The 16,752-nt window shown below is 45.1% G+C and overlaps 1 protein-coding gene across 12 annotated transcripts in view; it reads left to right on the top strand.

The window, feature by feature from the left end:
• Positions 1 to 16,752, top strand: part of MTMR3 (myotubularin related protein 3) — a 67,407-nt gene that overhangs the window by 39,741 nt on the left and 10,914 nt on the right. For all 12 annotated transcript variants that reach the window (XM_048513755.1, XM_048513754.1, XM_048513753.1 and 9 more), the window contains 8 exons: positions 1,410 to 1,615; positions 7,864 to 7,995; positions 9,357 to 9,468; positions 10,919 to 11,114; positions 11,655 to 11,840; positions 13,124 to 13,294; positions 14,218 to 14,363; positions 14,595 to 15,996. In XM_048513755.1, the coding sequence (XP_048369712.1) occupies positions 1,410 to 1,615; positions 7,864 to 7,995; positions 9,357 to 9,468; positions 10,919 to 11,114; positions 11,655 to 11,840; positions 13,124 to 13,294; positions 14,218 to 14,363; positions 14,595 to 15,996 (2,551 nt within the window). The remainder of the gene's footprint in view (positions 1 to 1,409; positions 1,616 to 7,863; positions 7,996 to 9,356; positions 9,469 to 10,918; positions 11,115 to 11,654; positions 11,841 to 13,123; positions 13,295 to 14,217; positions 14,364 to 14,594; positions 15,997 to 16,752) is intronic.

Here is a 16,752-nt window from a genome sequence, read left to right on the forward strand (position 1 = left end):
TGCAGGGCTTTGGATAAGAATCTTAACTGGTAGGCTGGAGAGTACAAGAGAAGGTAGTCTTTTGAGTACCTTGGCCTTCAGCCATTCAAAACCTTAAAGGTAAGATCCAGCGTGTTCAGAAGCAAATGGGTGGCCCCTGTAATCTTTCAGCAGAGGGTGATATGATGCCTGTACCCAGCATCTAACAAAAACCCGGTGCAGCATTTTGGACTGATGGATGTTTCTGAACAGATTTCTAAAGCAACCTTTTGAGGAATGGCGTATCAGCCAATTCTGGTAACGTTTCAGCAACTTTCCATGCTAAGCAGTGAGGGTGAAGTTGGAAGTCAGTTTTCCCACCTCCCTCTCTTACTGCAGCTTTTTGTGCTTCCTTATAATTATGATCCTGCTGGTCAAAAAAACTGAAAGGAAGTCTGCAGCAGGAGGGAGAATTGGAAGACCCAACAACACAACACAAGCCTTTATTGGCATATAAAACAGGACAAAATTTTAAAACAAAACAAGGTTAAGAAATACAGTTAAAATTACTAATTTCCAGTATAAAATTTGCAACAGTTTCACAAAAGAGCACATCAGAGCTGTTCAGGAGATTAGGTATCTTATAACACTCATGCCACTGAGAACATTGCAAGAAAATGGAATTCATGTATTTCATGCGTATCTTATTGGCCGTTTCTGCATCGGTATATACCGGAGACGCAAAACACCGGGCGTCTCCAGGTCCGCCGATGGGCGCATTAACGAGCCGCCGCCTGCTCGTGGTATGAAGGCGGCAGTTTCCAGAGCCGCTTCCCAGCGCTGCATGAAGCCACTGTCGTTAACGGCAGCGTTTCATGTCGCCTCCCTCAATTCGCATTATACGCAGGTTCGGGGACGCCTACCTGGCGCGCTGCTTCAGGCGCTGCGAGGGCTGAATCCTAGTCGGCTACACCGGAGGTCCGGACAGTTAATGCCGAGTCACGGCTACTGCTGCCCAGGTGTGTTTTACAAGGACCGGCCCATGCGTCTCATGCCTTTCAGGCTTCCGGGCGCTAGTACCTTTCGCCGTATGGAAACGGCCATAGTATTTAGGGCATAGAAACAAAGAATGGTCAAGTGTTTCAACCGTAGTCATATCACATGAACAAACTCTTTTAGACCTCTCCTCCAACACACCCATCCACAGCAATGCCAGACCATCCGAGGAGCTTCTGTTGTCCCGACAGAATCATACCTTGGGGTTTTAGTCAAAATTGTCTCTATCAATTACTGTTCTGTGAGGCATGCAGGCATTATAAACATTTGAGCTTGAATCACTTCTGGAATCTGCCAATGAATCAGCAATTCCTAAATCTTTTTATTCTAGCAGCATCTGGAGTTGGGGTCCTCTTTCGATGTTTCAACGGTTTGATTTCTGTTTTCCTGCACAGGCACCAGAGCAACGGAGCTGTCATTTCCCGTTGTGGGCAGCCTGAAGTCAGTTGGTGGGGCTGGAGAAATGCTGATGATGAACATCTTGTACAGTCAGTGGCCAAAGCTTGTGCTTCAGACTCTAAGTCCAACAACAATAAACTAATGAATGGAAACTGTTCAAGAGATTTTTCCAATGGAGGGGACTTTTCTGATATGGAATTTGGTAAGCTCCCAAAGTCCTTACAGTTTGAAATGTTGAGTGTCTTGTCGCATGAAGCTAAAATGAGATGCCTCCGCTGATTTTTTAGCAGATAGGTACATTTCAGAGGAGGGAAACAAAATTTAGTAAAAGGATGTTCTAGGATCCCTGAATCTATGCTCTTGGTGCACTGAAACAATGGAACATTTTGCTTTTGGAAAACACAAAATGCTTTTTACCCAAAATCTACTTTAGCCATGTATTTAAGTATTAAGCATTATATAATAATTATGAACAAATAATAATTTTGGTGTGTTGTGTATTACAAGCATGTACAACATAGTATGTGTACAATTATAATACTCTATTGAATAGGTGAGTATTTTCCATTATATGAAGTTTAACTTAATATTCAAATTTGCTGGTTATTATGACTCAGTTCAAATAGTAGCTTGTTAGAACATCTGTATGCTCTATTTTCACAGTTTTTACCCTATCTTTTGTATGGCAGAAATTAAGATACATGTGCTAATATAGCTCAGAGTGCAGCAATCTACCACCCTCTTTTTTTTCTAGTAAGGGATAGATATTCACTATATGGCTTGCATAAGCAGTTCTTTTAAAATTCATTAATATGCCAAACAGTACAATTTTATATGATTACTGTGTTTTAAAATACACAGGCCGTTTCCGCACAGGCGTTTAATGGCGGCCTGGGGACGGCAAAAACGCCGTCCCCAGGCTGCCATTCGCACAGGGGGCACAGCTGCTTCGCAGCCGCGCCACCCTCACACCGCCCGCCCGTCCCCACGCCAGCGTTTCCCCAGTGCGCTTGGAAGCGCACTTGTTGGGGAAACGCCGGCTTCCCAGCGCTTCCCCCCACCCTTTTCTCCCTGTCCTTACCTTGTCCCCAGGCCTCGGCGACATGCCGGAGGCCCGGCGACACGCCGGGTCGGCCGGGCGCCGGCGCTTTGCGCCGGCTGCCCAGCTCTTTCTAGGACTGTCCATGCGGACAGTCCTAGCGTCGGCGGGTCGGCGTCGACTACGCTGACCCGTCCGCTTCCGCATTCGTGCAGAAACGGCCACACTTTCCATTTTAAAGCAGTAAAATATGTTGCCCATATTTCAGTTTTCTCCAAGTTACCATTTTTTCCAGGACTAGATAAGCAGGGGAAATATCTCTTTCCCTCCTCCTTAGAACATAAGAAGAACATAAGAACAAGCCAGCTGGATCAGACCAGAGTCCATCTAGTCCAGGTCTCTGCTACTCGCAGTGGCCCACCAGGTGCCTTTGGGAGCTCACATGCACGAGGTGAAAGCAATGGCCTTCTGCGGCTGTTGCTCCCGAGCACCTGGTCTGTTAAGGCATTTGCAATCTCAAATCAAAGAGGATCAAGATTGGTAGCCATAAATCGACTTCTCCTCCATAAATCTGTCCAAGCCCCTTTTAAAGCTATCCAGGTTAGTGGCCATCACCACCTCCTGTGGCAGCATATTCCAAACACCAATCACACGTTGCATGAAGAAGTGTTTCCTTTTATTAGTCCTAATTCTTCCCCTCAGCATTTTCAATGAATGCCCCCTGGTTCTAGTATTGTGAGAAAGAGAGAAAAATTTCTCTCTGTCAACATTTTCTACCCCATGCATAATTTTATAGATTTCAATCATATCCCCCCTCAGACGTCTCCTCTCCAAAGAGTCCCAAACGCTGCAGCCTCTCCTCATAGGGAAGGTGCTCCAGTCCCTCAATCATCCTTGTTGCCCTTCTCTGCACTTTTTGTATCTCCTCAATATCCTTTTTGAGATGCAGCGACCAGAACTGGACACAGTACTCCAAGTGCGGTTGCACCACGGCTTTATATAAGGGCATGACAATCTTTGCAGTTTTATTCTCAATTCCTTTCCTAATTATCCCCAGCATAGAGTTTGCCTTTTTCACAGCTGCCATGCATTGAGTTGACATTCCCATGGAACTATCAACTAAGACGCCCAAATCCCTTTCCTGGTCTGTGACTGATAGCACTGACCCTTGTAGCTTGTATGTGAAGTTTGGATTTTTTGCCCCTATGTGCATCACTTTACATTTAGCTACATTGAACTGCATTTGCCATTTCTTAGCCCACTCACCTAATTTATCAAGGTCCGCTTGGAGCTCTTCGCAATCCTTTGTGGTTCTCACCACCCTACATAATTTGGTATCATCTGCAAACTGGCCACCACACTACCCACCCCTACTTCCAGGTCATTTATGAATAGGTTAAAGAGCACTGGTCCCAAAACGGATCCTTGGGGGACACCACTCCCAACATCTCTCCATTGTGAGAACTTCCCATTTACACCCACTCTTTGCTTCCTGTTTCTCAACCAGTTTTTAATCCATAGGAGGACTTCCCCTCTTATTCCTTCATTGCTGAGTTTTCTCAATAGTCTCTGGTGAGGAACTTTGTCAAAAGCCTTTTGGAAATCCAAGTAGACAATGTCCACTGGTTCCCCCTTGTCCACATGCCTGTTTACACCCTGAAAGAACTCTAGTAAGTTTGTAAGACAGGATTTGCCTCTGCAAAAGCCATGCTGACTCTTTCTCAGCAGGTCTTGCTTTTCTACATGTTTTATAATTTTATCTTTAATGATAGATTCTACTAATTTACCAGGAACAGATGTCAAACTGACTGGCCTGTAATTTCCCGGGTCCCCGCTAGATCCTTTCTTAAAAATTGGTGTGACATTGGCCATCTTCCAGTCTTCAGCGATAGAGCCTGATTTCAGGGATAAGTTGCATATTAAAGTGAGAAGATCAGCAATTTCATGCTTGAGCTCTTTAAGAACTCTTGGATGAATGCAATCTGGGCCAGGGGATTTGGTAGCATTTAGTTTATCAATGGCTGCCAGAACTTCTTCCTTGTCTACCACTATCTTCGCTAGTTCCTCAGATTCGCCTCCCAAGAAGCATGGTTCAGGTGCAGGAATGTTCCTCACCTCCTCTTGGGTGAAGACAGATGCAAAGAATTCATTCAGCTTCTCTGCAATCTCCCTGTCATCTTTTAGCACACCCTTGTTCCTTTGTCATCTAACGGGCCTACCGCTTCCCTAGCTGGCTTCCTACTTTTGATGTACTTGAAGAACTGTTTGTTGCTGGTCTTGATGTTCGCAGCCATGCGTTGCTCATAATCCTTTTTTGCCTCCCTTACAGCTAACTTGCTTCTCTTTTGCCACCATTTGTGTTCCCTCTCATATTCTTCATCAGTCAAACTGGACTTCCATTTTCTAAAAGACATTTTCTTTTTTCTGATAATTTCCTCAACCTCTCTTGTTAACCATGGTAGCTTTCTTTTGGACTGGGTGCTGCCTTTCCTAACCTGCGGAACACATTCCAGCTGAGCTTTTAAGACTGTGTTTTTAAATAACCTCCAAGCATCTTGGACAGTTTTGACTCTCTTGATTTTCCCTTTCAGCTTCCTGTGCACAATCCCCCTCATCTTTGAGAAATTTCCCTTTCTGAAGGCGAATGTAACTACGTTAGTAGTTGTCACTTGTTCGCATGCAGAGATACTGAATCTGACAGCATTGTGGTCGCTGTTCCCTATTGGCTCAACAACACTGACTTCCTGCACCAGGTCCTGGGTCCCACATAGAATTAGATCTAGGATCACCTCTCCTCTGGTTGGTTCCACAACCATCTGTTCTAAGCCACAGTCATTTAGCATATCCAGGAATGCTCTCTCCTTACCATGACCTGAACATGCATTTTTCCAGTTTATATGGGGATAGTTAAAATCACCCATTACCACTACATTTTTGTTTTTGTTGGCCTCTCTAATTTCTTTTTCCATCTCAGAATCCTCTTGTGCACTTTGGTCAGGGGGACGATAATATATTCCTAATATTAAACTGTCCTTCACACCTGGTATTGATATCCACAGTGATTCTGTGGGAGAACCAGCTCCCCTTTCATTGTCTATTTTATGTGACACTATGCTCTCTTTGATGTAAAGGGCAACTCCACCCCCAATGCGCCCTGTCCTATCCTTCCTATAGAGCCTGTAGCCTGGTATAACAGCATCCCTCTGGTTCTCCTCATTCCACCATGTCTCTGTAATGCCCACTATATCAAAGTCCTCCTTCAAAACTCTGTACTCCAGCTCCCCCATTTTAGGTCGAATGCTTCTACTATTAGCATAGAGACACCTGTATACCCTGCCTCTGTCCTTAACCTGGGATTTATGTGCTTTACCCTTAAGTCTTTTGTAGACACTATCCCTTGTCACAGGCACATTGCTATGTTCCTTGCTTGTATGTGGTTGATTTAGAAACACCTCCCTCTGTCTGCATCCCCATAGATACTGTATTCCGAACCGAAGTCACCTCTGCTCCTGTCGGCTTTCCCCCAAGGATCAGTTTAAAAGCTGTTCTGCCACCTTTTTAATGTTGAGCGCCAGCAGCCTGGTTCCTCTTTGGTTAAGATGAAGCCCGTCCCTTTTGTACAGGCCTGCCTTGTCCCAAAAGGTTCCCCAGGTCCTGACAAATCTGAAACCCTCTGCCTTGCACCACCTTCTCATCCACACATTGAGACCCTGTATCTCCGCTTGCCTAGCTCGCCCTGCGCATGGAACGGGTAGCATTTCTGAGAATGCCACCTTGGGGGTCCTGGACTTCAACCTGTTTCCTAGCAGCCTAAATTTAGCTTCCAGAACCTCCCGGCTACATTTCCCAATGTCGTTGGTGCCAATGTGGACCACAACTGCTGACTCCACCCCAGCACTGTCTAAAAGCCTATCTAGACGAAGCGTGACATCCGCACCAGGCAGGCAAGTCACCATGCGGTCATCACGCCTCTCACAAACCCAACTCTCTACACTTCTAATGATTGAATCACCCACTACGAGGAGCCCCCCACCTCCCCAAGGGGTATCCTCAGTGCGAGAGGATAGCTGATCACCAGCTAAGGAAGGGATCCCATCTAAGGGAGCATCTTCCCCCACCTCAGACTGGCACCCTCCGTCCCCCAGACCTTCATTCTCCATGACATCTGAAGAGATGTCACCTTGGGAGTGGGACCTGGCTGTTAGGTCCCTGAAAGCCTTGTCTGTCACCCTCTCTGCCTCTTTCAGCTTCTCCAGGTCTGCCACCTTGGCTTCAAGAGAACGCACACGTTCCTTGAGTGCCAGGAGCTCATTGCAGCGAGGGCACACCCACGACTTCTGTCCTAGTGGCAGATAGTTGTACATGTGACACTCAGTGCAAAACACTGGAAAGCCCCCATCCCCCTGCTGGCTTCCTGGCTTCATATCTGATTTTGTTTAGATATTTAAATTTTAAACTTTTAGTCAGTGCCCCTCTGGAGCTATCTGTATGTACTATTTGTCAAAAATGTCCTTATTAATTTAAAAAAATGGAAAACAACAACAACAACAACCTTTGGTTCCAGAGACTGAACTAAAGCCCCACCTCTCAGCAGCCCAGGACAAAGAGGAACAAGAGATGAACTCTGTTAACCCCTGTTAAGCCCCACCTTCCAGCAGTCTCAGCTCTCGGGAGCCTTACAAGGAGAAAAAGAGATAACCCCTGTTAAAATACACTGTTTTAAAAGCTGTGGCTTTGAGAAAAGCCCTCAAAAATAAACTCCAGAGCTCACTCTGCTCTTCTCTCTGCTCTTCCTGGCACAGTCTTCCCCACTGTTACTCCTCTCTGCTGGTTCCAGAGACTGAACTAAAGCCCCACCTCTGGTTCCAGAGACTGAACTAAAGCCCCACCTCTGGTTCCAGAGACTGAACTAAAGCCCCACCTCTCAGCAGCCCAGGACAAAGAGGAACAAGAGATGAACTCTGTAACCCCTGTTAAGCCCCACCTTCCAGCAGTCTCAGCTCTCAGGAGCCTCACAAGGAGAAAAAGAGATAACCCCTGTTAAAATACACTTTTAAAAGCTGTGGCTTTGAGAAAAGCCCTCAAAAATGAACTCCAGAGCTCACTCTGCTCTTCACTCTGCTCTTCCTGGCACAGTCTTCTCCACATTTCCACAGTCTTCTCTACATGGAAACATTTCAGGGAATTTTTAACTGTCTACTCCAGTTCTTTATGTTTGTTGTATGAAAGATACAAGGCACTGGTTACAGTCCCATTTACAGTTAGGCTGTTCTGAAGTTGGCATCCTAAACTGCCTGATTGCACCTCACGTGTGAAAAGTATATTAAGTTGCCCTGTGTATGAACTGTGTAGTTTTGAGATAATTGCTACAGAATAATTTTCTCTTCCCACACCCTGACAAAACAAAACAGATTCCTCCATGTCAAATGCTTCAGGAGCAGAAAGCTTAGCTATCCAGCCTCAGAAACTCTTGATCTTGGATGCACGCTCTTATGCAGCTGCTGTGGCCAACAGGGCCAAAGGAGGAGGCTGTGAATGCCCAGGTAAGTTGCGGTGCTGTACTCATTGTTTGTATTGGAACAGTTACACAGAAAAGAAAATAGGAGTTACTTAAACATCATCAGGCTGGTTAGAGCAGCTGTCATTAGAGACAGAAACATGATAACAAAGGAGGAAAGTGCCCTACATTTTTTTTCTTCCATCACTGCCTGCCTCCATGCCAGGACCCTGGTATTCCTTGGAGGTCTCCCCCCGCCCCCCACAGGTATTAGCCGGGACAAACTCTGCTTAGTTTCTGAGATCTGATGAGATTGGATGATTTCTCATGCTGTTTTGAGTCCTGTTGGTGCTGGCAAGGCTAAAAGTGGCAGAGTCATATTGCTACAACAATGGAAGGGCCTCTTTTTGGCATGAGCTAGCAGGAGGGGCTTCGGATGATCATCAGCTAGTACATGCATGGGGATATGTGAATGTGTGGAGAACAAATTTGTTTCGTGGAAGTTTGCTGGGAATGATTCTTTACTGGTGTGCCTACGCGACAGGAAAGGCACACGGCTCGATTAATACTGCACGCGCTTTGGATTCAGCATGGTCCACAGTTCAATCCTGATTGTCTCCAGTTCAGTTGGATCTTTAAAAGGCTGGGAAAGACAGACCCCTGCCTAAGACATGAAGTGTCCCTGTCAGATAATACTGGGTTAGATGGACTCATTAGAAGGTAGCTTCATGTGACTGTGGTGCAGTTTGAAGATTCCTGCCTGTGGTCCAGTTTGAAGATTCAGCTGGTTTGGTACATCCAGTTAACAGGTGCCATGTTCTAGTAAGTAGTGGAGGAGATGGACTCATTAGAAGGTAGCTTCATGTGACTGTGGTGCAGTTTGAAGATTCCTGCCTGTGGTGCAGTTTGAAGATTCAGCTGGTTTGGTACATCCAGTTAACAGGTGCCACGTTCTAGTAAGTAGTGGCTGAAAAAAACAACGAAAGAGTTTGAAATGGTGATTACATCGAAAGAGGCCCTAGGAATAACGGCACTCTGCACCATTCTCTTCTTCCCTGCCATGCCACCCAGCTACCTAAGGCAGTTCTCAGAATTGCATCCTGTAGGGGTGAAAAATCTCGGTTTGAAAGGGATTTTGTGGATGGAACCCTGTTGTTCCCAGCCTAGTGGATAAATAAGTTCATGTGTTTTCCTTACTGTGTGGTAGAATAACCCCTCTATTCTGTCATGACAATCATTCTTTGTTTTTAATGTTTGGACTGCCTGAGATCCTCAAAGGCCAATGAGATAATGGTGCTTAGCATGGGCTACAGCTGCGGCCAGCTTGTTTTTATGGTAAAGCTGCTTCATTCATTCAGTTTCTCCTTTGTTTGAAGTGGCTTCTCTTATGCTTCTGCTTTTTAACAGAGTATTATCCAAACTGTGAAGTAGTGTTTATGGGAATGGCAAACATCCATTCCATCCGGAAGAGTTTTCAGTCGCTGCGTTTGCTCTGCACGCAAATGCCTGACCCTGGAAAGTAAGTGGCATCCTTTCTCTCCCCCCCCCCTTCTATTCCCCATTAGGCCCTATGCTGTGTTCAATATTCATACATGTGTGTATGCGCGTCCCTTTAATAAGTAAATTTGACATGGTTCTGAACTGTTCACAGAGACAGATGGTAAAGTTTATATCCACTTATCTCTACCAAAGTCAATTAAAAACTTTCTCTTATGCAGTGGTTCTCAACCTTCCTAATGCCGTGACCCTTTAATACAGTTCCTCATGTTGTGGTGACCCACAACCATAAAATTATTTGTGTCTCGGTTCCTAAGACCATCGGAAATATGTGTTTTCCGATGGTCTTAGGCGGCCCCTGTGAAAGGGTCGTTCGACCCCCAAAGGGGTTGCGACCCATAGGTTGAGAAGCGCTGCTCTTATGCTTTCCTTCTCAAGGTATGCTCTCCTGTCAAAGAGTCCTTTAGTATTTTGCTTTCAATCTCTGTTTGTTTGCTGGCAACATTTTGCTGGCTGCAGTGTTCCAAATAAACTTTAAAAATCCCCTCTTAAACTTTGCAGTGTTACAGATCAGTATCTACTCAGAAAGTTAAATTATGTGAGGTAAATGATGCGAAACTTTTTTTCAGAGCAGTGTATAGTGGTTTTCCATCACTTTTGTTTCATTACAACTATGTGTTGTAACCTATATTAAAAAGTAGATGACTTTTGGCCAGTTACTGCACCATCCTGACAACTAGATAAGTGTCCGTGTAATTTTCTCCCTTTAAAGAAATCTTCCCACTGGGGAAACTTTTGCTGTGAAATCCCTGCAGGTTTGCCGTAGGATGTAAGGTGCACCTTTGCTCTGTTTGTAGACTTTTTGAGCATTGTTGTCCCAACCACAGCAAGCATGTTCTCTCTGCTGTAGTAGGGGAGAATCAGTAGCAGTGGGCAATCTGTCCATTTTTTAGCATGCACTTTCTCTAAGGGGTGGTTTTCCCATGGTCAATTTTATCATCTGAACAGCCCTGAGAAGTAGATCAGCCTAAATGGCTGAGTAGTTCAAGGCACCAGGTGAGCTTCACAGCTGTGTAGGGATTTATACCTGGGTTTCCCTGGACATAATGTGACTAATTCATTTTTTTGCCATTTTTCTCCCAATTCTGATGTACTGTACTTACTCAAAAAGTAAGACTAGGAGGAAGGGTTGTCTTAGGTTCACATACAAGTTACAAGTATGCACAGTAATTTAAAAAAACTTCTTGTGTGTAAATTTTTAGAGTAGTTGTCTCACATTCTGAGTCTTCCTTTCAGATAATCTCCTGCAAGCTACCGTGCCACCTCAGGGATCCTTAGACGATAGTTTGAGAAATCACTACATTGAACTATACTGACTCTCAGTGCATATGAAAAATAGTAACTTAATTTGCCGGCCTGAAACTTCATTTTGTGAAATAAAGAGGCTCAGACTGTTTTCCCTTCATCTGCAGCTGGCTGTCAGCTCTGGAAAGCACCAAATGGCTGCAGCACCTGTCTGTTCTCCTGAAATCAGCACTGCTGGTAGTTCATGCAGTGGACAGAGACCAGCGACCTGTCTTGGTGCATTGTTCAGATGGCTGGGACCGAACACCGCAGATCGTGGCTCTGTCTAAGTTGCTACTGGATCCATATTACAGGACCATAGAGGTTTGTAACAGAAGGGATGAGAAGTAGCAAAGCGGGGCTACCTCTGAACGTTACTAGAAAATATTTTGGTGGTATTTCTAATTATGTTTACTTGTTTAAAGTATTTGCATTTTACTGTCCTGAGCAGCGAGCCGGTGCAGAATAAAAACGGGAAAAGACAATAAGATCAATGTTAAAATGACATTTCAGACCTGTCGGGCATAAGTGCAGTTGAGTCTTAGAATGGCAGAGGTGACTATTGTGAAACAAGGATGGATTTTAGATGCTGATAATGGTGGCAGAACATTAAACAAGTCTTGCCTTGGGACACAATCCAGAAGGAAGCAGTTCTGTACATTCTGAGACTCACTGAAATGAATAGGAGCAGCTGTTCATTTAATCTGGGCCTGGGCAAGAAAACTTTCTGGTGGATTGTGTTAATTAGTTGTCAGGAATGGAGCAATTTTGGATTTTCCGCCTCAGATCTCAAAATGTTTTTGGCAGGTCCACTGGAGTGAAAGGGAATTAAATGAGCAGATCTCATTTTACTGTTTCTCTCAGGGTTTCCAGGTGCTGGTGGAAACGGAGTGGCTGGATTTTGGCCATAAATTTGCCGATCGCTGTGGCCATGGTGAGAATTCGGATGACCTGAATGAACGCTGCCCAGTGTTTTTGCAGTGGCTCGACTGTGTACATCAGCTCCAGAGGCAATTCCCTTGCTCTTTCGAGTTTAATGAAGCATTCCTTGTGAGTTGAGTGTGTTTTTCCAAACCACATCTAGATCAACAGATTAATATTCTAAATAGCCAGCCCATAGGGGATGCTCACTTTTCTAACTGCCTTTGTGGCATAGTTCCCTAAAAGATGTGAAAACTATCTGGCCATCCATAGCAAAATAGTTCATTTGGGTATATCTTCATCAGAACCTTAGTGGAGCAGATTCTTCCTCAGAAGCTCATGTGGCTTGGTGTTGCAGTGTCGCTTGTGTTTTGAATTTAGAAATCACACCAATACCCGTCATTTAGATGACAGAAGTATCAGAACCACATAGGTGTCACTGGGCTGATGGAAGTGCCAAATTGGTTCAGAGCATGTATTCTTTCAGAATATTTATCATTTTTCCTGGATCTGAGGAAAAGGAGAGTAAAAATTGTCACCTGTACGTTAGCGACACCTTATTTATTTACTTACTTATTTTCTCGTATTACTCCAGATTTCCAGATAATCTCATCCAAAGATTTTCTGTAGCTATTAAAATATAGATGTGTGTGATGCTACTTTGTGAGGTTCCAGAGCCATAGGCTCAAACCGTTATCCCCAGCACCACTGTCTGGTACTGATTAGCCAGATAAACTGTTAGATTCCCACCTCTGCTGAAAGGTCCCTAGCCTTTTCTGCAGTTAGAAGAAAGAGAATGCAGGAGGCAGTTTAGGTGAATGATAAAACACTCCTAGGATTTTGTCATTCAGCATCTTGTCTTACTTAATTATTAAACTAGAATATGGATCCTCTTCTGATTGTTAGTATTGGAAAATTAATAGTTTTCTAATCTTTGTTGTGTTAAAAAACTTAAAACTAGCGAAAGGAAGAAAAATGGTCACATCGCTTATCCTTAGGCCTGTTCACATATATAAACTAGCCGGGTTTTTTTTTGCTTATGCGCTTCTGTTTGCCACGAATATGTGGAAGCACCTCAGAGTAACCTGGATAGTACCCAGTGTGTAATACGATGGCAGTCAGTAACTGCTTCCATGACTCATCGAAAAAATAAGCAGCCATCTTGCACATATGAACTTGCCCTCCTGAAAGTCTTGTGGCACCTTCAGGTCTACCTTTTTTTTTCCACATTTGCTTTTGTGGACTAGAACCCATTTGTAGCAAAACATGCAGAAATTGCACATTTTTTGTGTAGCACCTGTTTCCAGACCCTTGACATAAATAAAACCTCAAACAAATGCATCATTTTATGTTTTTTCTTCAGATGTGAGCGCTTTTCAGGCTTATGTGCTGACACTGTCATTTCTGTGTAGGTCAAGTTGGTGCAGCACACCTACTCTTGCCTTTTTGGTACATTCCTGTGCAACAATGCGAAGGAGAGAGGAGAAAAGCACACCCAAGAAAGGACGTGTTCAGTTTGGTCTCTGCTGCGAGCAGGAAACAAAGCCTTCAAAAATCTGCTCTACTCCTCCCAATCAGAATCTGTGTGTACCTTTTTTAATTCCTTGTGGAATTCCAAAAGTGGAATAGATAGTATAGCTGTCAGATTAGGAGGGAAACTAGATTGAGATGAGGCTCTTCTGATCTGCCTTGTGGATGAAGAATTTGTATCTAATCTGGGAGAGTCTAATCAGGGGTCTGCAACCTGCAGCTCTCCAGTTGTTCATGGACTACAAATCCCATCAGGAGAGCCGCAGCTTGCAGACCCCTGGACCTGCAAATTACTATACTGGAATACAAACTACTACATTAGATTAGTCATTGAGCCCACTCTGTGTTGGCAGTTTTTGCACTAGATAGCCAGACTTTTCAAATGCCAAGAAGACAAACAGTGATGCGGCACTTTGAGAGTCATTGTACATGGTAGTCTGAATGCAGTGGGAAACTCCCCTGTGCCAGCCCCTCTGAAAGAAGGGGAAGAGGATGTTTCTCAGGATAAAGAAAGCAGGCAACAAACATATGGGAGCTGCGCCCCAGGATGGTAATCAGCTCAGAGTATGGCTTGAAAGCAACCTACTAGAGATTACCTGTCTGGGGAAGCCAACTGAGAACAAACACATAAGTCCCTGTCAGCTCCTCTGGTCAAAGTGTAATTCACAAAATCATTTTGAGGGGCATTCTAAATTGACATCCCAGCTGTCACTCTAATTTCATTTAACTCCTGTTTAGTTGTTAGTTCTATTTTCCAGTTTTTTCCCCAGATTGGTGAGAACAGATGCTGTCTTCTGGCAAAAGTGTCATATTTTTGGGCAAAGAAATTTCAGTGGGAGAGGGGGACAGTCAAGGCCATTCTTGCATAAATTCATGATTTAATTACACATTGATAAGTGATGCAGATCAGTCTTAACAAAGGGACAGCAGAATTTTGCATAGCGAGTCATAAGTGTTACCCTTGTTCTCTTCTAAGGTGCTGTATCCTGTGTGCCACGTACGAAACCTAATGCTTTGGAGTGCAGTTTACTTGCCATGTTCTTCTCCTTCTACCCCAGCGGATGATACCTGTGCCCCTTATCCAGTCCCAAACTCCACTCCTGAAGATCAGCCTCTGAGCAGGTGAATTCAGCGTTCCAATGGTGGTATAATTTCAGATAAACAAATGCCTGGTAGGTGGGGGAAGTGCCTCCGTCCAGGTAATTGTGGGTTGTAGATTTCATAACTTGTTAGGCCGGTGCAGCAGCCTGTTGAAGCTCTCAGAAATTTACAAAAGGGATTTGTTGTTATGACTGAAGGAAAGTGCAATTAACAGCTAAAAGGTGCCTAGCATTTTGTTCCTTTCTCTTTCAGGCTACCAAAGACAAGGTCCTTTGACAATCTCACAACTGCCTGTGACAGCGGCATACCTACAACCAACCGGCGGAGCAGCGATCCCAGTCTCAACGAGAAGTGGCAAGAGCATCGGCGGTCTCTAGAGCTCAGCGGCCTTGGGAATCCAGGGGATGATCTCTTTGATGGAGAGAACCTGAGCAAACAAGGCAGGACTCTGGTGGGGGCAGAGCTTTCTGTGGCTGCAGGGGTAGCGGAAGGACAGATGGTGAACATCTTGCAGGAGGCTACCAAGGAGGAAGTAGGCCTGGAGGAGAGTGTGAGGAGCACTGTAGAAACAGCAGACAACGAGGGGGAAGAGGATGTTTCCCAGGATAAAGAAAGCAGGCTTGAAGACCTGGATGGCTATGCTGATAGTACATATAAAGAGGTCGAGATGGAGGCAGATATTCTTGTGGACAATCCAGTTTCCATCCAGCCAGTGGATTCACAGGGTGCTTTTGAGCTTCAAGGACAAAAGAACGAACATGTCGCTGTCCAGAAGCCATCTCAGGTGAGAGAACTGCAGACTGGCTTTTTGGACAACTTTGTAAATAGTAGCATTCAAAGAGCGGAGGAGGACAGTGGAAGTCTGTTTGTAGAAACTGAAAACCCACCTGGTGTCCCCCAGCCTAGCCCACCGTTGCCTGTCCTGCAGGAGGCAGGAATATCAAACATGGAGAGTTCTACTGAAACCTTAACAGAGAATGGAACTAAGCCAGAGCTGATCCAAAACGTCCCTTGCCATTGGTTCCGTTCTATGGAAAACAATGCTGATCAACTTCCTCAGATGGTGGAAAGTAGGCCTGAGAGGGAGGACGCAGTAGAACTTAACAAATTGGCAACCAACGTAAACAGGACTCCTAAGATCAGCAACATGCACAACCCGTTGCCTTCACCTTGTGCCTTGCCTTTAAGTGAATGTAAAGAGGAAATTGTCTGTAATGGGGAGCTGGAGTCTGAGAACAAGGTGGCCGAGAAACCTGCAGGGTTCAGTGTTACCCAGAAATACCCTGCGCCGAATGGACACTGTGTAAACGGAGAGGAAGGTAGGATAAAGGCCCCTCTGAGTCGGCAGGTCTCTACGGCTAGTTGCAGTTCTGCTCCTTTGCATCTGAGGAACCTGCACCACAAGGGGGTCCATACCAATGCAAGCCGGCAGCAGGCCAGCAACAGCCCGGACCAGCCTGCGCGGAACCATCTGGATGATGACGGGATGCCAATTTATGCCGATGTCATTCAGCAGCGCCTCCGCCAGATCGAAAGTGGACACCAGCAAGAGGTGGAGACGTTAAAGAAGCAGGTGCAAGAGTTGAGGAGCCGGTTAGAGAGCCAGTACCTGAACAGTTCGCTGCGTTTCAATGGTGACTATGGAGATGAAGTGGTAAGTCAAGGGAACAGTCATTTTGAGTTGAGCCTGTGGTGCTGTGTAAGGTTTGCAAAGCTACCAGTGTGGCTGTGTCTGCAAAAATGAACAGCTGAGAAACGTTTCTAACCTTCTTGCCCATAGACATGTGCACTAGTAATTTGCAGCATGTTGAAAGCATGGACAGGAATGTTTGGGTGAAGCAGCAGGGGTGTCACAGTTAAGAGCAGGTGAACTCTAATCTGGAGAACTGGGTTTGATTCCCCGCTCTGCCGCTTGAGCTGTGGAGGCTTATCTGGGGCGCTAGATTAAGCTGTGCACTCCAACACACGCCAGCTGGGTGATCTTGGGCTAGTGGCAGCGTTTCAGAGCTCTCTCAGTCCCACCCACCTCTCATCATGGGTTTTTTTTGGGGGGGGGGAAGGGAAAGGAGATTGTAAGCCCTTTTGAGAAGGCCGGGGGGGGGGGGGGGTATAAATCCAAGCTCTTCTCTCTTCTTCCTCCAATTCACAAATGCTTTTCTCTGGTCACCTGGAGGTGATCCTTAATTCCTGCACACAGCTAGGCAAGTGGCCTTTTATCACCTTGCTTACTACTTTTGGGTAGGAGAATGGGCAGGTGTATGTGGATGTGTCTAAAATTATTGGTATTGCTCAGCAAAAGTTGTAAAACCACACATGCTTTATTTAGTTGGGGAGGCTGGTAGACTCCTCAAACATGTTAAAACGACTTCTACTTTTGTCATGAGATGCTGAAAGACTGGTGGCATGGTAG

Source organism: Sphaerodactylus townsendi, linkage group LG13 (genome assembly GCF_021028975.2).
Source record: "Sphaerodactylus townsendi isolate TG3544 linkage group LG13, MPM_Stown_v2.3, whole genome shotgun sequence".
In the NCBI taxonomy this organism is placed as follows: domain Eukaryota; kingdom Metazoa; phylum Chordata; class Lepidosauria; order Squamata; family Sphaerodactylidae; genus Sphaerodactylus; species Sphaerodactylus townsendi.